General features: G+C 36.9%; 1 protein-coding gene across 8 annotated transcripts in view; it reads left to right on the top strand.

Moving 5' to 3' along the window:
* NEDD4L (NEDD4 like E3 ubiquitin protein ligase) overlaps nucleotides 1-26376 on the top strand; it is a 193911-nt gene that overhangs the window by 123808 nt on the left and 43727 nt on the right. For 5 of the 8 annotated variants that reach the window (XM_069775421.1, XM_069775422.1, XM_069775424.1 and 2 more), the window contains 8 exons: nucleotides 6121-6171; nucleotides 12517-12578; nucleotides 12683-12785; nucleotides 13713-13879; nucleotides 16426-16558; nucleotides 17701-17877; nucleotides 22899-22973; nucleotides 24947-25006. In XM_069775421.1, coding sequence (XP_069631522.1) covers nucleotides 6121-6171; nucleotides 12517-12578; nucleotides 12683-12785; nucleotides 13713-13879; nucleotides 16426-16558; nucleotides 17701-17877; nucleotides 22899-22973; nucleotides 24947-25006 — 828 coding nt within the window. The remainder of the gene's footprint in view (nucleotides 1-6120; nucleotides 6172-12516; nucleotides 12579-12682; nucleotides 12786-13712; nucleotides 13880-16425; nucleotides 16559-17700; nucleotides 17878-22898; nucleotides 22974-24946; nucleotides 25007-26376) is intronic. The other 3 variants (XM_069775423.1, XM_069775419.1, XM_069775420.1) reach the window with 1 other exon arrangement.

Genomic DNA, 26376 nt, shown 5'->3' with positions numbered 1-26376 from the left:
CCCAGTGAACTAACTTTTCCTTCTGTTTACTGCTTTAAAAAAATTAAATAACTGTTTACCTTTATACAATGTAATATGATGACCTATATAAAATAAAGGTTATAATGGTACATATAAGCATCATTGCCTAGCCAACAGCTCTGAAAAATAGTAATTCTGATTGGTAGAATCTGTTCCAAGTTGTAGGCTGATAAGCATCTGCATCCTGTGTCTTTCATGTTAAGAGTGGATTACTCACTATCTTGCGGGGCGGGGGGATCGGACTTGAGCAGGAATTAGTAGTGTAGTATGCAACTAAACAGGCAAGCTTGTGGATCAGATAGCCTTTTTTATTTTAGTGAGAAAGACGTTCTTCAAACAGACTTTGTTATAATAAGAAGTGTGACAAGGAACTGGAAATTCAATACATGACAGAGCAGGAAAAAGGTTCATGTGGCTTGTGAGGTGCCTTTTCTGGAAGCAGGAAACCCCAAGATGAGAATGCTTAAATACTAGAGATGTGGAGGCCTGCAAGACAAAGTTCTTTTCGCAGAACAAAAATGTCCTAAAATGCTAACTATGAGTATACTAACACACACACATGCACACCCCCGATGATTTTTCTTATAAATGTATGTGTATAGTCAAGTGTTGCATAAAGATTCAGTTTTACAAGAGCCTTAGTACTGGTAAAGATGACCATATTCATGCTAGGAGTAGCTGAGGACGTAATTTTTCTAAACTGTCACTGCAGCTCACTGGCAGAACCAGGCTAGAACTAAGGATTTTCCAGTTCCACTCTAAACTACAGACAAACAGATTTTGTTGGTTCAGCTGCTCTTAAGGCTGGGTTTACTTTTTACTCCTGAAAATTTGATCTGGGTAGAAGTGAAGGCTTTTAATGTCAGTCTGGAATTTGCACAATTCTTACAGCCCAGTTTACCATTGTGGCTATAGCCACAGCCAGGCTGCAGAGCATCTGGAAATAACAGATAAAAGCAGTTAATGTAGATGCAGCAGTTATCATGATTTCTAGATATGTTAAAATTAGATAAATAAGTGGTATACTTACAGCATGTCTACTTCCAGAATAGACTATATCAGATATCTCAGGCTTGGTGTTTGCATGCAAGTCACCTCTGTGTGTGTGTCTGTTGAGAAATAGCCCAAGGGAACTCCATAGGCTCATCTCTTTATGTCCCCACCATCTGCACCAACCCATGGTGGGGTTTCCTCCCCATCTCAGGCACAGAGGAAGGACTGTTTTCCCCATGTATATAGTGAAACTGCATCCATGGCTGGTCACAGTTCTGTTTCTAACCAGCCTGAAAATTTTCCATGTCCACGAGTTGTGTTTTTCGTGAACTAAAAGCTGCATGAACAGATCTAGACAAAGGTATATATTTTCTTCTGAGTAGTTGATATTTGAGTAACTGCCTTGAAGCAGGAGTTGGAAGGTACTCAGTATTTGCCAGTATTAAGGAGAAATATGTTAATTCTCTAAAAGCAGTGCATGCTACCATGTTTTTCCAGTAGTTGCTAGGAAGAAGATTAATAGTCAAAATTCTGTAATGGAAAATCTTTTAGCTATTTTTACTTAAATTTGGAAAAAACACAGGCTCCTTGGTGCAGATATTCTTTTTGTGTTGTTCCATGGGCATATAGCACAGCAGTATATGTCCATGCTTTGGAGATCATGAGACTTTATGCTATCTTTGTAGTAGAAACAGAATTCTTACAATGTTATCATACAAAATATGAATTTTAATATTAAGCTTAATGCTCCGCTATGATAAATATGTAAACTTGGCTTTGGAGCAGCAGTATGCACTTCCTGGAATTCTGTGCATAGCATGGTTATAAATAAGCAGCAGGTTATTTGGGAATCACTAGGGCTGATATCTGGTATCATAAACAGTATCTGGGAGAAATTGTTTTCCCTGACAGACAGTTGATTTTTGAAGAATGCAATATGCTTTATTTTGAAAATTCGTATCTTATTAATGAATACCAAGTACACATCGAGCACAGTGACCAGCTCACAAAGCAAACACATAGATGCTATTTAATTACTTTATACCTCATCTGTTGCCAAAATTTCATTCCTTTGACTGTTGAATATAACATTTCCAATGTAGATCAAAATGCTAGAATTCATCATGTTCAGGTAAGATACTGAAATGATTGATATGTGTAGGAATGTCAGTGTATGGTTTAAGTCTGGCTTTAAAATAGATTAATTTCAAAGGGAGTTTTCTTGTGTTTGTACATGTGTATAGTATATAGCATTGGAAACATTATGTATTTGTAGTCAATTAAATAGGCTTTTAAAAATCCTTAGAAAGTATTCCCTTTGTTATTCAAGCTCTTAATAAGCTACAAAAATCAGTGTTTTCTGCTTCATTGTTATGTTTTATTGATGTATTGTTACTTGATGTATAACATCATGGTTATAGGAGAATTTGGGATGGAGTAGCTGCAAGAACAGAACCACCCCACTCAGTGGCATAAATTCTAGATTTGATGTATTAATAAAACCTGGGTGTCGTGAGCGGGTGGTGTTTTCTCACCTCGGGTTTCTGTTTGACCCCCCGTGCGTGGGCACTCTGCAAAACGGGCTGGGGCAGCCCTGGCCCAGCGGGGCCTGGCCCCGTGGTGGCCTGGCGGGGCCCTGTGCAGCAGGCTCAGGGACACAGCCTGTGTCCTGCCCAGCAGCCTGCCTTTGCCATGGCGGTTCCACTCAGGCTCAGCAGCCTGCACTGCTTGGGACCTGTGTACGTGTGCCGCGGCCTGTTTCCACTCTTCGCTTCTTCCCAGCTCCCACGGCACGCCACCAGTGGTCTCCAGTAGAGGGGCTCCAGCTGATCTCTGTGGCTTTCTCCCCATAACACAGATTATTAGCAGTTTCCTGGGTTACTGTCCCCTCCAGCCTTCCTCCCTGAGCTCGTGGCAGGGCCATGGAGCTGCTTCTGGTGCATCCGTGTTCCCCTGTTCCTCCTCTGCCTGTGCCACAGCCTGGGAGCCGGGCAGACGCTGCCCAGGCTTCTTTGGCAGAGCTTTCCGCTTGGCCTCCCTGTGGCTGGGATCTCTGGTCTTGCTGCTCTGGCCCATACCAGCATCATCTGGTCAGTGGGAGGTGAGCAGATGCAGCCCGGGCCTCATTTTGTCTGCATGGTGCTTTTAGCTAGGTCTCCTTGTGACGGCTGTCCATATGGCTATGTCACTGGGTTACCCTGTGTTTAGAACAGCCTGTGTATTTCTGATGTATGAAAAAGTATCTGCATTTCAGACGATTTGTTTCAGGTTGGCTGTGTTTCAGGCCAAAATTATTGTAAGATGAAAGGTTTCCTCAGCTGTGGGTGGATTGTGAAAGAAATAATAAGTGCTGGTGGGAATTAAGAGTGTAGAGACAGCAGCGTGACATTGCTGCCATCCCTCTTTTGATCCCTTCTGTGAGGACTCTGTTCCCCTCAGGAGAGCTTTTACAGCCCTGAGGGTAGGTGTTTTGTTAACCTCTGAGGGACACAGAGCAGGAGAAGGCTCCTACTGGTGAGGGTTCAGCAGAACGACCCCCCCGGTGCCCTGTGATGCAGCTGTAACTTCCATGGGGGCTCAGAAGCTGTGCAATTCCTCTGGGGATCTGGTTGCATGAAGGCAGGCTTGGGACTGTCTTGCCGCAGCCTCTCTCTTCAACAAGAATTCGGTCGGGGGTCCTCAGTGGTTTTGTGGAGTTTCTGGGTTGTTGGGGGTTTTGCCATGTTTTTAATGGCTTTCATCACAGGAAGAATGGAAGGAATCTTAATCTGAGTCGCTAGAACAGTGAACTGCTGTTATAAATGAGCAAATGACAATCATAATCAATGAGTAGATTAGATTAGCTGCAGAGCTGATTTCCAGCACGTCCACATCACAACTGTGTGGGAAACCTCATATAGCTCTGAAGATACTCTTGCTAGATATTGCCCAAAGTCATACCGTGTGCATCCAATTAGGTTAAGTGCAAACACGTTGATGAAAATCTTACCAGAAAGGTAAACTGTTTATAAAGGAGAAATTGGAATATTTATCTGGTGTCTGCACAGCTTCTTCTGAATATTGTTGGTCTAGTCACTACTTCTCTTCACAGAACTTGAGAGCGCCTGGACCTGGTATCGCAGGCCAGTACGCTGCTACTTGTGGTCTTATTCTCATTATGCACTATATTTTGATGGGAGTGTGTGACTTGATTCATTTTCCTTGTGTGAGTACTCTGTCACATTCCGCGGTACTTCATGGTACCAGTCAGCTACTCAGACACATGGCATTATAAGGTAACGCAGTGCTAAGAGACCGAAAGGAATGTCTCCATGCAGTGCCTGACTATACTGCCTGTGGTTTTTATTGGTTTTATTTCTGGGTTGCCCTCTATTACTTACCAGCAGGGAAGATCAACTCATCCATGTGCATGCGATTCAAACAGGGAGATGGCCCACATTTTTGGTTTGTTCAGGGATGTGTTGGAGTTGGATGGATAATAACAGCCACATTTTAAAGAAAAATCACCCCTGAGATTTAGGTTGATTGACAATAAAAGGTACTAGTGCAACTCTTCAGGTGCCACTGTTAATCATAAAAAATGTTAAATGTTAAGTTAGTTTTTAGGTGTCTCTAAGTGAGCAGTGCTTTAAAGTTATAATTTATTTAAAGAAATCACAGTCCATTCAGTACGCAAATATTTTCAGCTAAAAATGTTATATCTAGTGTAACTGAATATACAGATTGAACAGACATTATTGTTTGGTGAGAAAATTGATCAGAGTTATTTCTTTCTAGGCTTTATTGAGCTGCAAAGTGAGTGGTAACAGTACACATTTTCCTTCTCAAAGTCTATCCTTGGTTTGTCCACCTCTGCTAATATTTCATGTTCCTTTTCTTCTGTCTGTCCTTTTAAGTGGATTGCTAGATTGAGATACCCTGTGTGAATTTTTATGTTCTTTAAAGTGGTAGGTATGAATGGGTGATTAGGCCTCTGCATGCAGTCCAGTCTGAGCATCTTCAGGAATCATTGAGTATTGCAAAGATCAAATAGATCTTTGAACTTCTAGACCTTGAAGGGCTCTCTTTATCCTGTCATCTTCATAGTTGTAAAATGGGTATGGAATATAGTTTGCAGAGTTATGAATAATGGTTCAAATACCCAGTAATAAAGGTATAGTTAGATGAAGACTGGGTCCTGCTGTCAGCTTGTCAGTGGTTACCTCTGTGGGAGATGGTGCCTTGGTTTGTTCACTCTGAGAGAAGGTGGTGATCAAACAGATAGTGAAGAACATGCAGGAAAGTAGTGTTTATCACTTATATATGGGCATAAGTGTGCACAAGTGAATTTTTGATGGCACTGTGCGGCCCAAATGTTGGCATAGCCACATCCACGTGCTTAACTTGAAGCAGGGCATGAACAGTCAAATCTTCAAGTGGGAAATACAGGATTACTCAAAAGGCTGGTTATAAGGGTGTGTAATTGTTCCTCACAAAGTAAGCATTCTGAATTAATGGAACAGCATTCTTTAAAACAAACAAAAAGTTCCAATACTTTAGTTTCTGTTTGGTAAAGTGAGAAAACAAGTTTTTATTTCGGGGAAAAACATTTACAATTCATGCAGTTCTACCTTTGCTGTTTGGATGTTGGGTTCCCCTCCCTTCCCTGTCAGGTGTGCATATGAGGTTTTCCTTAAAAAAAAAAAAAAAAAGAAAAAAAAGAAAAAGTCACCAAGGTTTGGCGTGAACATTTCAATGACATGGTGAATAGTAATTTCACTCTACTTTTTAATGCGTGTGGAGACTAATTCACAGAAAGAATAGACTATTACTTTGTGCTTTGAATTATGCATGGGCTGTCAGAGGAAATAAAATTTCATCAGTACTTAACATACACACTGTGGACTAAGAAGCTGGTTTGAACTGCCACAGAAAATGCTCTGCTGAAATAGATAAATTATAACAACAGATAATGTGCAACAATAAAGGGATAGAAACCAGTAATTGCTAAAATAATGGTACTCAACCATCTTTATTTTTGCTTCATTGACTGGATTGATGTTTATCAATGTTTGCTTTTCTGATGTAAAATTACTCCTTTTTTTGCCTTTTCTTTCTATTTGACAGACTAGAGACGACTTCCTGGGTCAAGTGGATGTGCCACTTAGTCACCTTCCGGTAAGCAGTGCTTTTGTTTCAGTGTGCTCTTTTTTGTCATCACCAGATGTGAAAAACCGTGATGTGATGTAGAATTTATTTCCATAAGTAGTACAGTTAAATTTTCTTAAAGCAAGCATTCCCAGCATAGTATTATTAGAGGCTTAAACAAAAATGTTGTGGACAACAAAGCCCCGCTGTGCACAGGAATTGGGAGAAATGGTTCCCTTTGCAGGGACAAGGAAGACAGTTGTTCTCTGGTATCTGTTAATTTTCTCAACATCCAGGATCCGCTTCTCATCCTGATTATTTCTTAAAATCCTTGTCTGGTCTGAGACAATTCATGAATGACATGTGACCAATAGACTGGTTGTTTCTTACTTTACTGTTGGTGATTATTGTCCTATTAATCTTCTGGCTTTTTCCTTTTCATGAATTTCCCTTACGGTTGACACAGTTGTGTTCTCCCTTAGCAAACTCCATTTACTCCAGAACTTTTGTTAAAACAATGAAAAAAACACATTTTGGGAGTCCGATTTATCTGTCTGATTTTCTGTCTAAATGGTATGCTGTTAAGGTTATGGGATAGTAGTTCTGTCTGGAAAAGGGAATAGCACATATTGATACTACTTCAAATCTTGTAAAGCCAATAGCCACAGACTGAAAACAGAGAAACTGCTGAACCAGCATGATGGGGTCTTAAGAAGTTACAAAAATTCAGTTCTTCTGAAAATGTTATAAAATTACTGATCTTTGTAGCAAATTTGTAAAATTATTGGTTTTATTACTGATTGAAAGTAGGACACCTAAGTAATAATGGAAGTAGTGAGAAATTCATCAGTGCTACAGTACATACAACAACATTCATTAGACATTGACATTAGATGTTATTGATACTAATAATTATACAAGCTGTGATATTGCCCAAGCATACATTATAGCTTTTAATGTGCATACAGATAACTTTTAATGTCTATACATGTATAAATAGATTTTTTTTTCTTTAAGAGATGTGAGGTGCCTATTGCCTTTCCTGTGTGATAGGAAAGTATGTGTTTTGGATGTTTCCCAATTTTAAACAGCTTAAATACATTACATGCAAAGAAATAGGAATGAAGTAACTTAGAAAAACTGATACTTGGAGGGTTTTCTTATTTTTTTTTTTAAGTTAGAGTTTAAATATTTAGGTTAATGCCTGTTTTCAGTGTCATTCATTTACAGAAGTTCTCTGAAACACCAAACATACCATTGTATGGGTACCTCGGTTTGTTTTATACAGATAGGTAAAGTGATAGTTACTGAGATATGACAACTTCATGTCTGGCGTCTCTGTTACATGTAGAGGTGAGCCCTGAGATGACTAGAGCGCATCAGCTGAGAGCTGCCACACCACTGTGTTGTGCCAGCGTGTGCCTGGCTGGTTGCTTTTCCTCGCATGTTATGAACTCTGACTAGGAGAGGTTACATTCTCAGTAGACGTACTGCGGATGCAAATCCAGGTTTTCTAGGAACTGATGTTGCTGTCTTCTGGGTATGTAGTTCAGTGCGCGTTTCTGTAAGCAGTGGTGTTCGCTTGGGCAGTCCCCTGCCATTTATTCACACCCTCTTGTTGCCTGCTTAATTATCCTGGGTCTAATGCTCACATGATACAAGAGGTGAACTAGATCTGCGTTATTCATAACTAGTTAGTTTTGGGTGGTTTATTTTTTAACTCGGACTGTTTCCTTTGTCCAGTTTATGAAATGGCCATGCAAACAGCTGTACTGGCCTTGGTGCAGGAATAATCACCAGAGGGGAGACTCTTAAAGTCGGCACTGCTTCTGAAAGATGTACCCATGACTTCAATTAGTGACTTGCATTATTGTTGGTAGTGGTGACATAGAGGTAACACACTGCTAGTTTGCATCAGATATGCATGGAAAGGGACGCACATCTGTGGTCAGAGAAACCTTCTGTGCAAAGAAAAAGGTGGTATAGATAAGCCCAATTAAGCTTCATTTTAGCAGATTTGCTTCAGCAAATGCCTGGAAAACCAAAGGCTGCAAGTACAATGTGGTGTATTCATTATTTTAGCTAAAATTGAATTCTTTGAATTGAATTCTTTTCTTCTTTTCAGTAAGAGTTCTAATAGCAAATAAATAAAAGTAATTGACACAGAGTTTGAATCATTTTATTGTCAACAATCAAATGTTTGAGGTGTTTGATTTGAGGGTGGTAATGTTTTCTCTATTTGTTTTTGTTTCTTAATAAATGGAGGGATTCTAAGAGTAGAGCTTGTTCCAGAATTCTATAAAGCTCCAGTTGTCTGTTTTCTTCCTAGCAGCCAAGATTCTACATTGTCTTCACACAGCAAGCAAAATTACAGAATAAATTAAGTGGAATTTCTGTTTACTATATAATCAAGGGTGGGGTTCTCCTCCTCTAATTCTATGAGCATAGAATTGACATAGCGCTGGCTGGCTGTAAATTATGATGTGAAACTCCATCTTCAGGTTTTTGTAGACACTGCATATAATATGTCCACAGAAGGATGCTCAACATTCAGAGACTAGTGAATACTATCCTAAATGTAATCATAATCCAATAAAGACAGTGGCAGAATTGTTACTGACTCCAGTGCATTCAAGCTTTCACTGTCAGACTTTTTCACTGAAAAATTCTAAGGGAAATGTCTGTGCCTCTGCTTTTGGTTGATGGGCCCACATCAAATCTGTTTCTATTGGAAACTGCTGAAAAGGCTGAAGACACTGTGCTAGGTTGGAGATTCTGTAGGGATGCTGTAGGGAAAAAGACAAATAACTAAAAATTAAGATTTTTTTGAAATTACGTGTGTGATGTTGGGTATTTCATGAGGAATTATTTTACACAGAGCCTGCCATCAAGAAAGGCGAAGTGGTAGAACAAAGAGGGTCCATGTGACGCTCAAATTGTATGAAGCTTGAAGTTAACCTCAGTTTATACCCACAGCAGATAAAGTCTATACGTTGCTTAGAAAACTTACTTTACACAATGCTAGGTATATGCCTATAGTACTACCACCCCATGCTGTAAAAGCCTCATTTAAAATTATTTTCAAAGATAAGTGAAAATGAGTTCTTTATCTCATGGGTCGATTTGTGTGAGTTTCAGTTTTTCAATATTGCTGTATGGTCTTTCTTTTTTTTTTCTTTTTTTTTTTTTGTTTTCTTCTCCTCTTAGTAGACAAAAATCCAAAGTGAACTTTGCAGAAAATTTTTACACCAAAAAAGCATTTCTTTTGTCTTCTTGTATTCATATTGTACTTTACCCTATGCTTCAAAGCTGAATTTAATCACTGACAGAAGAACTGAAGTTAGAATGTCACAGGGCACAAAAAGTATGAAACACTGCAGTTGTTTTTCATCATCTTTGTAAATAGTAAAAAATAAACTTTATACTTCATTAAGTTTTCTAGTAAATTCTACATATGCATATATGTATACAGTGATTGTTTTATGCTCAGTGTAAGTGTTTTCTGATATTATGTAATGTTTTGGATGACTAACATTGTCTGGATGTAGATAATATTTTTAAAATGTTGTACATGTTAATATTACTCACTTCCATGAACTTGGAGGAGTTTTTTTGTATTTGAACGAGGGAACATGGGAATGGTGGAAGTTATTGAAAATGTTTACATCAAAATAAGGTGTCAATTTTAGTGTGACTATTGCCATTTGTGCCTGAATTTGACTTCTTGCTATTGATGAATATTATTGTAGGAGGACAATGGCCTTGTAGACTTTGACAGTGATGCTTATTTAGATGTGTCTGTTGTGGTTGATCTTAAGTCATAACACTGTTGTTGGCTTATAAGCTATAGCAGCTGAAAAATATGATGGAATGATCAGAAATGTATTCTGATGAAAAATGGATCATTCCATTCTCATATGAGCTGTATTGTGTAGTATTACTTTATCTGTACTTGTGTGTATATTTCCATTTACGTGTATCCATATGCACAGACATTATCTACATAGCCTGTACATAACTGTAGAAAAAGTCCTTCAGTGTTAAGCTACATGTGTCCTGCAGACAATGTACTATGAAATATAAAATGATGAGGGACATGTTAGTGCATGCCTATTTTGCAGTCAGGTAGTATTTTGAAGTTCCTTTTTAGTAAACGTTATTTTTAATAACTAAAAATCATCGGCAAGATTTGAGGTAGAGCTGTAGACACGGCACACACTTCCTGTGAGCAGTTTTGAGGAATTAGCAGCTTTTTGTTTTCCTTCCATATTCTGTAGGAAGAGAATAACTCTCCTGTCCTCTCACTGGGGACTTACATAGAATATGAGTGTGCATATCTCTTTCTAGCTCATATTTGAGTGGAATGCTAAACTTTTTCAAGTTGTTTTAAAGTCTTCTACTGCCTTTACATAGAAAATCCAAGATTGTAAAATTTCCTGCATCAGCTACTTAACTGCCGTTGATGAATAAAATCCGTTATGCTAAAATGATGAAATTCTGCAGTCTAGAACTTCCCATTGCCTTTTAGGCTCACTAGAAAGTGAATGTGATGCCTGTACAAAATCCTTCCTCACTCCCCATCATCGCAGAAAATGTCTTCAGTTCCAGAGGCCACTTTTTTCCCCCAGAATTTCCTCTGGGAACATTCACAATATGTATCTCAGAACAGTCCTTCTTTCAATAGCTGTAATGTAGCAGTGTCTCCACAGGGTGCTTACCTACCTGCCTGTGGGTGTGTTCTCATACTCTGTTATAATTAGTTAGTTGCTTATTAGTTACATGCTTATTAAGGTGTGTGTACTGATTTGATGCTCAGGGAAACATACTGTATATCTTCATGTTCTAATCAATATTTTCCTCATTCATCCTTCCAGTACCTTAGTAAGAGACATCGTGGTGTACTTATTAACAAATGTTTGCTTTCTCATTCTAGCTGTGCTGCTGATTTGTTTGTCAAAATCCTGTTTTCTCTAATACTATCTAATTACTATCTACAAAATTTGGTTAAAATATACAGCTTCTTATTTTATGTATGTTACTTACAGTTGAGTACTAGAAAGCAGTACTTCTTAATCATGCATGCTTTGATGTCCTGTTGATTTGGTTAAAATCTACTGTCTCTGAAAAAAATGGGAAGTCTGTCTCTCACAGATTAAGTGGACACTCAAGGCAGGAAATGCCTTGCAGAATAAGAGTTCAGGCAGTGGAAAGAAAGTCTGTATGGTATTTGATATAATATCTGAGATAATGAGTTAGGATTGATTTTTAAATTCTTATTTATTGACTTTGAAATAGAACAGACAACAAAGCATTTAATGAAGAATAGTCTGGGAGTTAGATTATTCTGCGTTTAGAAAGGTTTAGTTAAAGAATTGGACTCGAGAAGTATTCCTATTTGTAGGGCTAAGGCTGGGAAGGGATTTACAGATATACTATAATTTTTTTTTAGTGGATGAAAGATAGGCAAAACATTCTGAGGAGTACCCACTAACTTTGTGCTCATTTTGAGAAAGTTTGGTGTTAATCTGAGGTACAAGATCTGTAGTTTTGCCAGAATGTGTATGATAATGTGCTTACTCTTTCAGTGTAACACAGTTCATGCTTCCAATTTTGTCAGCCCAAATCGTACGATCGGTTAGAATAAAGTACCCCAAACAATCAACAGATGAAGTATGTATACAAATTTCTGGTTCTCTCATTTACCTTGTCATTTTTAAATTCCTAGTTTTCTACCTATAGCATCTGTGTTCTCGCAGACATGAAGAATGTAACTTATTTTATAAGAAAGCTGAAACTCTCATGTACTAGAAAGTTTGCAAGATTTAAGGCTTTATGAAACTTACAATTAAATGGAAATTGGAAGATGTAATCTGTCAGCTTGATAATATTACTTATGTATGTCGTGAACGATTTCAAAGTCTTAATTATTTTTGAAAGCCTCAACTGCTTTGAAATAAAAAATGAAAGCCAACTCAGGAGGAGTTTTATTTCATTGCTTTCTAATGTGCAGAAAAAAATACTGCTTCGAAATAGATGCAGCCTTTTCTGACACTGCTGTTGGATGACTGGAAGAAGTTGGAAGGGGTCTGTTTAGTTGGTCTTTTCCACCTTTTTCCAAGTTGTGAAGGTTGGGATCGCTTACAGATGATGGTTCAGCCCATCACTGGTATATCTAGTGACATCTAGTGGAGTGCTGCTGCAGCTGGGTATTAACAGCGAGCCGTAACACACTGGTCTAGAGGTCTGCCTGCTCTAACTTTGTCATGTAAACATCTTCTCTAGCGTTTCTACTGCATCTGTGACGTGAACGTTCTTTATATGTCTCTGTACTTGTGGGAAAGCCCTTTAATTTGCCATTTTCTTAAATGCTTATAGACTGAAGACCCAACCATGGAAAGGCCATACACATTTAAGGATTTCCTTCTCAGACCAAGAAGGTGAGGGGGAGGACCTTTGTATTTTAAAACATTTCTTACTTTAAGGTTTGTTATTTGCAACTATTTAAGGGTTGTTGAATGAAATGTACCTCCTTGTCTTCTAGCCACAAATCTCGTGTAAAGGGTTTCTTGAGACTGAAGATGGCTTATTTGCCTAAAAATGGTGGCCAAGAAGAAGAAAACAATGATCAAAGGGATGAATCTGAGGTAAGGCTTAATGCTTGTGGAAGCATTCAAGTTATTAGAGATTGAAGTACAATTGTAGAAAAAGTTGCACCTTGAAAAATAAAACCCTGGTAGCAGTGTTAGTAGCAGCTTACTCTTTCCCCCTGCTCCAGCTTTTTTTTTTTTTTTAAACCATAACTGTTTTCTCAACCATTTCAAGTATTTCAAAGGATTTCAGCTGCCATAGTGAATTCTAAAGTTTGTCTGTCTCAGTTTGTGAGCAAGTAGAAGTGGAAGTTGTGCCAAGTAGAAGAATTCAGAGAGTCTATGCAATTAATTTATAGGCATAATGGTCTATATTAGGTACCTCGTCTTCAGAGGCCATTTCGAAATAGGTGTTATAACATTTTTCTTTATTTCCTCAGCAGCGTTGACTTTGCAGAGAATAAAGCTCATGCAAGCACAGCAGGTTTAAAGACTTCACAGCACTCTTATCAGCCATCATCTATTTTAAGAATTAGCTGCAATTATGGCTGACAAAGTGAATGTCAGCCCAAGTTTGCCTTACTTACTAATAGCGTGTAACAGTCATCTGTAACTTGAGAATGAGGTCTCTCATCCCAAGGCATACATCTCTGAGTTCAAAAGTTAGCAGCCAGATCTCTTTGACTTCTTCGCTGGGAATCTGCACCTAGCCACCACTAGAACAAGCAACCACCCAAATACATTTGGGAATCCCTGTTGTAATACACTGATGGGATTTTAGTTTTTTTGTCATTGAAATGAGGTGCACACTGTAACCACAGATTTTATTCTATTTCTATATGGTTTACATTCAAGTAATTTTGAACTTCTCTTTGGAAAACTTTCAGAATCTGCACCTATAGGCTAATGTAAGAAACAATTAAATAACTTCCCTTTAACTTGAACTTTAAAATTTTAACAAATTTTTTTTTCTTCATTCTGAAGCATGGATGGGATGTGGTTGATCCCAATGACTCCGCATCTCAACGTCAGGAGGAGTTACCACCTCCTCCGCTGCCTCCTGGATGGGAAGAAAAGGTGGACAACCTGGGGCGGACTTACTATGTCAACCATAACAACAGGACTACTCAGTGGCATCGACCAAGTTTAATGTAAGTGGCAATGCAGTGCAATGTTTTGTGGATGTGTGCAAAATTATCAATAAGGGTAGTGATTTTTTCCAACATGATCATTTTAAATTTACAAATTTAAGGCTGGAAAAAGTCTTTAAGCAAGACTTTTACTAAGGAGTTTATAAAGGCACACTATTCTTTTCAGTAACAGATTAATCATGATTTTGGTTCTGTGCTACGTACCTCCTGAAACTATATTAATGGAAAAATTTTCACAGATGTGCTAGTAAATTGAGAACGAAAGTCTGGATATCTTCAGTTAAAAAGGAAACATCTTCTTTTTTTTTTTTTTTTTTTTTTTTTAAATGAAAGAGACTTCCCTACCCCCAGCAAATCACATATACACATAGGTATTCTGGGAAATTCTAGGAAATCTGAAGGAGTGGGAGGGAAGTCAGTGCATTAAGAACATACCTTAGAGTATTGGGAGACAGATGTGGAATTTTTCTGTAAGTAATTTAACAGGAATAAATTACTTGCTTCTATAGAGAATGTTGAAAAGGTAAGGAAAAAAAAATGTCAACTCTTGAGTTTTAATTAAGTTAAACTGATTAACTTGAGGAGATCCTGATTGTTATTCAGTGTATAAACTGCATTACCTATGTACACTGGTTGTACCAATGTGGAGTTCCTGTTCAAGCCTTCATTATATATTTCTTACAATTAGATTTACAAAGCTGTGGCAAGATTACATTTTGAAAAGTATGTATAATTTACAATATTAAGAGTTATACTGAAATCATGTATTAGTTAAACATCTTGCATTATTTTTATGTAGCAACTATTCTTCCACTATTGCTTATTACAACACTAATGGTTATTCTTTCTTGAATATTCATAGTCATAGGTAAATTATGCAAATGTTTGTTGTTCTTATTTAAGGCACTCTTTGTTCTTGTATGATGCGTTTACTGTAGTTAGAATTGAATTAAATTTTGTTCTGTATGTTTTGAACTATTTACTATTGAACTATTTGAGCTATTTACTAAGCAATGTGTATTTTGTCAAGTAAATCTCATCAACTGCTATAATTTATGATTGGCAATGGTCAATAAGTGTCTATAAAAAAGCAGGTTTTATAAATTATTTTATTTAGAACCTCCTTTTAATTTGATTATCCTAAATGAAGTAAAGAGTACATGGATTCAGAAATGTTTGGCAGGTACCAAAAAGTAATCAACACTAGAAAGCGTCATCATCAGATGGGTGTATAAAATGAAGGCCTCAGGGATTCGCTTTTAGCTAGGTATCATCACAGGTAGTTTGGAGACAAATGCATAATTACTACTGATAAACTTTATGCATGACACCAGTCTTGGTGAAGAGTGAAGACTTTAAAATGATGCTGTTTACCCTTTAAAATCTATGAATTTATGAAACCACTAGGAGCAGAAGGTCTGATGAGGTTGAAAGTAGGATACATAACCTCTCACTTTCAGGCCAGTAACTCAGACACTAAGTTGGTCATCAAGGAAAATCATTGACTGCTGCACAGTCCATGTCTGCAGTTGGAACATGACAGTAGCTCATTTCTCATAGTTCTTTAAAATGTGCAATGATAAAATGATTGCATAAAGAAGTTTTTCCTGAACATAACCATCTTTCAAGGTTACAGTCCCTCATCCTGAAGGAGAGGTTCAAATACAATACTGCCTTCTAACATGTGCCCATTCAGTACTGAAATAGAGATTTATACCTAGTTGTGCACATTGAGAAGTCCCAGTTCTCACAAACTTTTGTCTCCCACTTGTCTCTCATTGACAAGCCAGGCAGGTCTCCATCAAGGGAACTGGGGTATTTTCCATTTCCACCACTGCCGGTGTGAGCCAAGCTAGTGGGTGCAGCCAGTTCAAAAAGTTATCCATACCGCAACAGCTTGCATTTGCTTTGGCTATCACAAAAAGGAAAACAGTAATTGACATAAAGACAGGGGCAAAGGTAAAATCCCTGTGTCAGGAATGATTCTGGTCATCACAGGAAAGAATGAGTAATGATGGGTTAGTATATTTGAGTGTGGACTTCCATTTCTGCTCAGCCAACTGTGATGTATAAAGAACGTTAATTTCCACTGTTATATGACAAGTACAAGTTAATTCTGGGGATGCTCTGACTGGACACAAGGAGAACTTTTCACAGTGAGAACAATCAGCCATTGGAATAATCTCCCCAGGGAAGTCGTGGATTCCCCAGCATTGGATGCTTTTAAGTTTGGGCTGGACAGGGTGCTGGGCCATCTTGTCTAGGCTGTGCTTTTGCCGAAAAAGGTTGGACCAGATGATCCTTGAGGTCCCTTCCAACCTGGTATTCTATGATTCTATGACAGTTGTGAAGTGCAGTTTTATTTACTTTGGACTGAGGGATTAAGCCATCTTCTGTTTATGAAGTCTGACATGGAAGAATAATGATTTTTATAAACAAAAGCACTAATGAGGTTTTGGAAGCAATGGACAAAAGTGTTTTAGTTTAACATTCATTATTTTCTTGTTATTTTCTCCTTCACATGCTTTTATTTCCCTACTATCCAGTGATGTGGGATCTGATTCAGATAACAATATCAGACAAATAAACCAAGAAGCAGCCCATAGGCGGTTCCGCTCTCGGAGACACATTAGTGAGGATTTGGAACCAGAACCTATGGAGAGTGGAGACATTCCTGAGGTATGTAAAGGTCTTGGGTTTAAGAAGTTGACTAAACTTCAAGCTGATGTGTTTCTCATTTGTAAGCTAATTACTGTACAACATAAATAGTCGTGTTTTTACGTGGTGTTTGTGGAAATTGCCTTAGTAAAACACCCGTGACACAATAAAAATCCTAAACAGAGCTATACTTTCAAGGTCCGATGCATTTGTGAGTGCCTGATAATGTAGGCACAATATTAAATACTATGCAAATGTTGGGAGAAACATTTATAATTCCAAGCACTGCTTGTTATATATATGTTAATAGAAACACTTTCAATACTGTGCTTTGAATAACACTGGAATAAGTTGTGAAAAGAAGGGAAAAATACTGGCCAGAACTGCCATGTAGTTCAATTTTCTTTAGTTTCTTGATTTAGAGGAAAGAGCAGCTATTGTTTTTTTTCCCCCAAATACTTTATTTTAGTTAGAATTCTTATTAATCTTATTAATCAGGGTGAGTGTTTGTTTACTTTATAGCTAGACTAAATAAATTAAATTTGGTAGATATTTGTAGGCCTAAGTGAGAGTTTGTGCAAATCTAATCCCATTCAACTTTAAGGAGTATTTTATTATGTGAATCACAGACAAAATTCTTTGTGAAAGCTAGTTTTGGGTCACTAAATGTTATCAGAGCAACAAATAAATGCTTAAACTATTGTTGCAGTCATCGCCTGTTAGTATTTGATTTGCAGATTCTAATGAGTACTTTCTATTATGCATTTTATTCTAAATTAAAATTAACAGTTGTTTCTTAAAAGTTTTTAGTAAGAGTGCAAAATTAGTTACATTTTGAACAAAATTTCAAATGGAATTTATTTAATGGGAGTTCTTCTTCATGCATCTTTTCATCTACATCATTTTCTGTGTTGAATCATAAAGCACTGTGTCATCATCAACATGAAGACCGTTCTGAAGCCAGTGTGAAAATCATTTTCCCCTGTGTGACTACTTTACACAGAGTAGAACGTTTGTTCTAGGGACTGGTTTATTTTGTTAAAGATTAAGGCTGATTATCACACCTGTGTTTGTCATAATGAGGTGGTCACATAGAAGGCAAAGGGACAGAAAACTCGGTCTGTCTTTATAAATCCTTAACATAGTTTTTTCTCTTCTGTTAGCCTTGGGAAACCATTTCAGAGGAGGCAAGTGCAAGTGGAGATTCCTTAAGCTTGTCCTTGCCACCCCCTCCTGCATCTCCAGTATCCCGTACCAGTCCTCAGGAGCTATCCGAGGAACTGAGCAGAAGACTTCAGGTCACTCCTGATTCCAATGGGGAACAACTCAGTTCTTTGATTGTACGTGACATGCTGCTCTTTCCATATAAAACTATTACTGTAATCGTCTGTTAATTTAACATAATCTGAATCATACATAATCATAGTCATAATCTGAGCATGAAGTAAAAATTACCTTCCAAAAATTATCTTCCAAAAAATGCATCATAATTTCACCATAAAGCAAACTGCCTTGAACAACAGAATTCCTCAGTTTACGTTTAATGTTTTCTTTTGTGTGAGTTTAACTTCTGACTCTGCTACTGTTATACGTTTAGTGAAACAAAATAGGTAATACTAGAGAGTATCAAGCTATCATCATCCATTTTACGACATGGTAATTTTTCTTAAGTTCAGTATTTTAACTATACATGTTAAAATTAAAGCATGTGCTTTCTTATATTAGGATTTTATAAAGCCCTCATAGTTTACTGGATCAACTATTGTAAGACAAACAAAGGATTAGAATTGGAAGTAGGTTGTTCTGGTGAAATCCTCCACAAGTTTGTAAATGGTTAGTCTGGAAAAAATTTGTCTCTCACCATAAGAGCTTACTTGAGGTAAAACCAAAAAAATGTTCTCTATATTTGTGTTACCAATTACTTTGTCAGACTGATGGTACCATAAAAATTAAGGATAATACATTTGGAAGTGGGGGAATGTCTTATGTGTCTTTGATTAAGAAAACAATTGTAAGTATTAAACAGAACATCGTGCTGTGATAGATTCTTTTTTTTTTTTATTATTATTGGTAGATGCCATCAGGGTATCTTTGCAATTCAAGAGATAAGAAATTGTATTTACTCTTGTTCTGATTAAATAGAATCTTGATTAGGTGCAAGTTTTTCACGAAGAGCCTATGCAATAGGTGTCTTATAATGATTTGAATGTTATCTAGGGGTTAGTTAGCAAATCATAGTTTTGATGGCTAACCATCTGCATAAAGAGTCACTTGTGCTTTTGTAGATAACTGCAGATTTTAGTAGACCTTCACTTGGAGGGCAGGAGGTTAATCAGATTGTTTCAGTGGCAAGATCAGGGCCTATATTTTTTTTTACACTAACAATAATAAATAAATTGTATAGCTGCAAGGTTATCTTAATCAAAATAATTCAATAATTATATTCCTATACAAACTAGCTCTTTTATGAGCTATTAAGTAATAGCATCTTTCTTATCAGTGCAATAAAAATTATCCTCAGGCCACACTTGCAAAGTAAGAAATTGTCAAAGCATTTAAAATCTCTGTTACTGTGCATTATCCAGTGTAAGAGTGTTGGGGTGCTTAAAGTAACAGGAAAAACCAGACAGTGAAATTACTCTTAAGATGCCTTGCTGAGGCACCCAGAAGTCTGCATACAGAGTGAGTGGGTCAGCAGTATTTAGTGTGTAGCCCCAGCATATTTGTCAAGGCAGCTCATGTCTCTAAACTGTGCTTCCAACAGCTCTGGCCTCTGTGAGAGCTTACTGGCCTGATCCAGCACTTGAGTCTGAGCTGCTTCCATGTGAATGAACAGTGCTTACCCTGGGGTAATGAATCCTCCCAATTTGGAGGCCGACAGGCACAGTACAGAGACATCCAAGAGCTTCATTTGGATTGAGCCAGGTAGGCAGGAAATGTTTGGCACTTCCAGCTGAACACAAGCTATAATCCATGTGCTCAGGTATGTCCACGTGACATTTCCTCTTGATCCAGATTCCCGAAGGCTTGTGAGATCAACTTCGTGACTTTACATGGAGGAAGCTTGGTTCCAGGGTTTGTCCCAAACCTACCAGCTCTAAACTGGCTTTACATAAAGCTGGCTCAGATCTCCAGGTTGTAGGCTGAAACTAGAAGCCCTTACAGTTGCATTTCCCCAACAGCATGCCTAGTATATCCAGCCTGACCTTTGTTTTACACAGAGACGGCTCCAATGTCTCTACATCCATATATAGTTCATCTGCAACATGGCTAAATTGCCAACAGATAGTTGAGGAGTGATTGTTTGTGTGTTAAAGTATTTTGTCACTCTCCTCATCTATCTATGTAATGCCAGAAAACACTTCAGACTTGCTGGTCAACACATTTGTCAGACAAATCCTTTCACATTAGTGTAACACAGAAGCACGAATTACATCTTTTTTTCTTTTTTTCTTTTGTAAACACTGATCTTTTAACAGAATGTGCTCTTAGGACTGACGTTTTCAAGTAAGAGTTGGAGTTTCTGATATGTCTTTCAAATAGTTTGCTTCATGGTTTTGCTTCGTTATCTTTCAGTGGTACATAAGGGTGCCCATGTGAGTGGTTATAAATAGGCTAGGTCATTTTCTTGTTTATTAGTGCATTCATACTCGTACCATTAATATCCAAAAAAAGGTTATGCTAGTTACTCTTTGATTAAAGATGAGGTACCAATTATGCAAAATAATAAGTTTAAGAATTACCCAGGGCTTGTTTCTCTACAGGGAACTTAAAACCTCAGTCAAACCACACAGAAAAACTGTGAGAAAATGCATTTGAAGTGAAATGCTATTTGATTGATTTTATTGAATATGTAGGAATACTGTATTTTACTGAATACTGGTTGGTCCTGAAGTGGTCAGGCAGTTGGACTAGATGATCTTTGTAGGTCACTTCCAACTGAAATATTCTATACATAGCTTGCTTTGTTGCCAGCTCTCATGACTACAGTATTTGTTGGGGGTTTTTTTGTCGTTATATGGGATTTCTCATGAGAGTAACAAGAAAAGGTTGCTGATGCTATGCCTAGTGCCTTCTAGATGTCTTGGTACCAGCTATCAGGGATATCTCAAAATTACTGTAATACTGACGTATGTCTTATGTTGGCCTACACCTTGTAGAATGGGTATTAATTCTACAGGACAATGGTTGCTCACTGATGTAGGCAGAACATTAGTTCCTTCTTAAATATAAAGAATATTAGTGTGGCACATTAGTGCCTTCTGAAACATTTTTTAATTGGATAGCAAACATCTTGTTGTCAAGAAGAAAAAGCTGAAATTATCTTTAGCGGTCTTCCTTGTAATTTTGGGATGTGAAAAAGCCTCTGTGGCTGTGAGTCTCAAAAACAATGCTGTAGCAAGTGGAAAATGTAATTATTGATCCTTGTTATTTCTTGGGTGTTGTCCCTTTATAATCTGAGCATGTCCCATATGGAATGGAATTCAGTCACTTGACACCACTGTGCTTTATCACCTTATTTTTGATAAATCTCAGAGGTTTGTGAGGAATTACGTTTTAGTATCAAGCAGACATGCTAGCATATCTGCTTTTTTTTTTAGGGCTTTTTTGTTTCTAATTCATGATCATGAAGGATGTTCTTGAGAAGTTTAAAAACTAGAAGGCAAAGAGGAAAATTAAGACTTCATTTTTTTTAAAAGGAATACTGTAAATTTTTAAGTAAATAATTTTTTAAGACTTTGAGGTCTTATCCATAGTATTTGATTTTGGATTTATTTTTTAATGCCTAATTTTTGTCAATAATGCATGCCATCTGTGGATTTCACCATGAAGTATGTGAAAACCAAGGTGGAGCATTCACTCCCTGAAGAGCTGTATTACAGCTACAGTTTTCATTGCAATGTCTGTTTTTAAGAGAAGTGTCATCTGCTTAATTTTTGTCTAAGAAACAATGCTCTTCGCTTAATTGCTAAGATTTTTTTTTCCATCCATCTTAAAATTTTTTCTTGCCAGACAAATTGGCCTGCTTTTATGCTAAGTTTTCCCATCACTTACACTTAAAAAATCATGTGGGACAGAGGATTTTTAACGTAAGCGTTGCCCTTTCTATTTGACCTTTCCAAAGAAATTCATAGCAATTCACCTGATCCTCACCAATTTCAAACCAGAATTCCTGGAGTTAGTATTTTGACGTGGTGTAATACTGCTGCATTCTGCCTCTGTTTTTATGATAGTAGGGGAAAAAAAAATCACATCTTTTTTCTATCATAATTTGCCCTTTTTTACAATATATAGGAAGGGTCTCCATCAACAGAGAAATGGTATATGCCACCACCTGGTAAAATACAAGTAAATACTAATTATTTACAGGAGATTTATATTTATAGGTGCCCTAATGATCATTAGAATATAGAGTTCTATCTCTAGCAGTTAGTTTGGTTTTGTATGAAATTTCTGGAATAACTCCAGCCAGTAAACTTCTGAGCACTTCTCTGCCATTTGTTAAACAGTAAACTTTAAAGCTGTCTTAATGTTATTATTGAAGAATAAGCTAAGCATCATGTACTAAGATGCAAATTTGGTAATTTCTTAATATGCCAACAGACGAGCTCAGCAAGGCTTCCACTGTGGCTGTAATCCTAGTGGAAGTTCTGCAGAACTTGCTGCTTTCCCAGCCAGAGACTCAGGGTGTCGTAGACACGAGAACTACATAATAATCCCCTGTGTAGGATTGGCATCCTCTCATGGCCCTGTGCAAGTAATGAATATAGGGGTTAACTGGTGCAGTAAGCCATATGTAGAAATTTGTTAACTCTAGCCTATTGATATTTCAAGGACTACATTGCCAATATTCAGCCAGAAGTTGTACAGTTTCCTTAAGCTGCTTATGTTCTCTCCAGGTTCTCCAAAATGTCTTCCAAAGATATTTGAAAATAGTTTTTCGAAAGGTCCATGGCATTCTCATGTCCCATTATGTCTCTAGTTAATCTTCCCCTTTACTGCTGTTTCCACAACTGTTAGTTTTCCTGTATGTTTTCCCAGATGGGATGGCCTATCCTATTCTCTTAGATTAGGCCAATAAAACATTGTAACTTGGATGCTGAAGATGAGTACAAGATGCGTATCCATGTAATTTCCTTTTCTCAGTTAATTTGAAACAGTCCAGGATGGAATGCTGAGAATTCAGATATTTCATTGCTTGCCATGTTTCTGTAGAGGTATTAAAACTAAAGGCATGGCAACATAAATATTTTTTTTTAGGGGTTTGGATTAAATGGGAGAAAAGTAAAATTACTGAATAAACCCCCGTGTTTTAAGACATCTTAACTTAAAGACATCTATCTTTCTTTTTTTTTTCCAGCAAAGAGATCCCTCTTCAAGATTAAGATCTTGCAGCGTAACAGACACCGTTGCTGAACAGTCTCAATTATCCTTGGTAAACCAAAGCTAACTTCTATTTCTTTCTTTTTGTTTGAACACTCTCTGATTCTGAATAATATCTTTTTTTAGGTCAGTTCTAGTCAGATATAGATCAGTAACCAGTATGGGCCTATGACTATCCCAAATAGTAATGGATACCAAATTAATATCATCATGGTCAGCAACTAAAGGGAGGACATTCATGAGAGAGAAAAATGTTTTGAGACTGAGAGCACAGTCATACTAACTTCAGTTATCTAACATTGAAATTTAGGTTACTACACTTCAGATATATAGTCAGTGGAGAGAGAAAATCCTCAAAGGGGTGTTTTCAGCTGGGGTGGGAGAGAGCAGGAGCACCATCTATACTTGAAACTGTAGAGATGCAGGACTCCCTTATCAGGTATATTTTTGTGTCCCATAAATTGATTTTACTTGGAATATATAAATCTGTATAACATTAAAAAGGATTGGTGTTTTACCTAGTTGTAGCTGAAAGGAGCCTTTTTGTGATAGTCCTCACACGATAGAACTGAATAGAATTGCCTCTGTTGTGGTTTTTTAATCTAAGTGATTTAGGTAAGCAACTTCTGCAATGTTATCTAAGTAGATTCTTCAAGCAGGAAAAGGTACAAAGATGTTTTTTAAAACAAAAGCTTCTCTTTCACGTGATAACCATGCACAGCTTTGATCTGATTGATAGAAAGTTCTACATATTTTGTCCTACAACCCTAGTATGAGGATTGCAAAGGTGGTAGGCTGTAGAGAGACTACTTAAAATAGGATTGTGCAAGATATGCTTTTGAATAACACTGTTCAGATTTTCAAAATAATTTAATACTTAAAAAAATGATACTTTTCTTCCAGGATTTTTTCCCCAGTTTTTTATTAGAAATATATTACATATGAATCTATAAATAGTAAATTTGTGTATCTTTTTATGGAAATGTTGATAAACAGAGTATATCAGTAAGTTTGTTATTGAAGCTGATGTCTCTGCTCATTCTTTCTCTTGCTGTTGGGCAGATGTTTACAATAACCATAGTGTTTTTCTCTCAGTTTAATTTTTTCACAAGTTCTAGAAGTTCTTTAGTGTATCTACATTTGCTGCTTACAGATGCATGTAATAGCTGTTGTTGAAAGAACTGCTTCTGAAGTATTATCTGTCTTTTTACTTTCTCTTCTGGGTAAACAATGGTGTGGTAAGACAGCCTTAACTGTCTTCTCTCTCTACTAGACAAAGTTGACTCTGAATGCAGTCTGTTCCAGAGGTGTTCTGCTGCTTTATTTAATATCACTTTATAGAGTCTGGGTTTCTTTAACTGGTGTAGTCAGATTGGGATTGTGATGTGTCTTTTACTTTATTATTTTAGAACACTTGTTTCATTAGCAGATGTTCAAAACAGCAGAATTGAAAGCATTGCTCTAAAAGAAGGATATTACCTGATCTTAACCATATTTAATCCTTACTGAGCTAATGATAATTTATCTTCTAGCAACTAAATACATACTTTCTTTCTAAATACAGTGCGCTCCTTGACTGTATTAATCCTTACTGAAAATTCATACTATAAGTTCCATCTTTTTCATCTGACTTTTGTGCACTCATTGATGACCAGAATGTATCAATTTTGTTTTTAAATACCATGTTTATGGGCAGAACATGCAAAATTTGTTGGGCGGTTGGGGATCATGTTACATTTAGAATAAATGTTCTTATTATTATCATTGGCAGTACTGAACATATAGAATTGGATACAAGAACTCTTGAAATTAGTTCCCTTGGTGGTTATTGTATGAGATTCTGACTTGGTTATCAGTGATTGATGACTCAATTTTTTTGCTATTATCTTAAACACTATTTCCATCTAATTGTGCTCGTTTAATAAATTTGAGTGTCTGTGATTACTTACTCCTAAAGATGTGACAGTAATCTGTGACCTTCATCACTAAATATACTTATCTGTAACATTAATTATCATTTAACAGCAGAGTGGTCCATCTAGGAGAGCTCGTTCTTCAACTGTCACAGGTGGTGAGGAACCAACGGTAATAATACTCTTTATCAAGCACTATCTCTAACTAAAATGTGGGTAGATATAGGTCTTGTACAGTAAGGAACTTCTTTTCACAAAGCAGCAGCATGTTGAATGAAATACAGCCACTGAATCAATAGATGTATTTTTTTGTTGTTTCAAATTTTCTCAAAATTTCTCAAAACACTGTGATTTCACTCAAATACTAGCATGTTTTAATGATGTGGATATGCCACTAAGTTTTAAGCTATGCACTAAGGAAATACCATAGGCTTCTAAAAAATGAGAGATAAAATACCTAATTCATTAAAAACTGATACTGAAAGAATCAGCGGTTAAAGACATCAAATCAGTATACATGTAGCTGGTTTTTAGCTTGCATCTGTCTTCCCTTACTCTCCATTAGACTAATTAATTTTAATTCTTAAAGTTGATCTTAATTTGAGAACTGTGGAGATACAGTGATATATCACATAGTTCTTAGTGGTTTTATTTAATGCCAGTTTTCATGTTCTAGTAGTTGTTCAGCAGTCCAAGGCTGAATTTTTAATTTGATCATCCCTACAAAAATTCTGGAAGTGCTTTTCGGAAAGTGTAATACAAGGAGGGTGGTTTTAATTTATATTGGACTTTGTCAGAAACATCCCATTCTTATTTAACCTGATTAAATGTCAGTCTGAAGCAAGTTATTTTATGGAAATCATTTTACAGTAACTGTCATAAATAGCTTTTATGAATATATGCGCTCCTAGATAGTATGTTTCAGGGAAAGAAATATAATTTAAACTTGGTGTGTTTCCTATTTATATGTGGTAATGTCAGATCTTAATTTGGCTGTTGATGCATCATTCTGTAATACTGTCTATATTTACTGTTTTTGAATTTTAGAATCAGAGGATTTTGTATTTGTTCCTGCAAATAGCAAATTTTTTTGTGTCGTTGCAAAACCTGCTTGACTTGTTAATCATTAGTTAAAATGTGTGCTATATTGAACTGTAGTGTACAGGTCTTTTGTTGGCAAAGCATCTTGTCTTGATTATACTTTTTAGGACAAAATATTAATATTTTTCTGCAAGTGAGTTCAGACTTCACTGACTCATAATTAATACAGCTATATCATAGATGTTTTACCCAATTATATTGCAGCTTGCTAATGGGACCTTACCCCCCCCACTTTGTCTTTGTTCAGCATGCATTTATACTCTGAACCACAAATCTGTAGAGGACTTAAGTCTTAAATTAGGATTCATGCATTTAAATCCAAAAGCAGTATCTTCAAAGGTTGCCATTCTCTTTGTCCTTTAGGAACCTAAAGTTTGTAGACGTACAATCTGTCAATAGTAAAAGTTTCTGGGTCACTTTAGTTTTGCTTTCAGAATCCGT

Source organism: Haliaeetus albicilla, chromosome W, assembly GCF_947461875.1.
Source record: "Haliaeetus albicilla chromosome W, bHalAlb1.1, whole genome shotgun sequence".
NCBI classification, from domain to species: domain Eukaryota; kingdom Metazoa; phylum Chordata; class Aves; order Accipitriformes; family Accipitridae; genus Haliaeetus; species Haliaeetus albicilla.
This window is presented reverse-complemented; position numbering and strand designations above follow the sequence as displayed.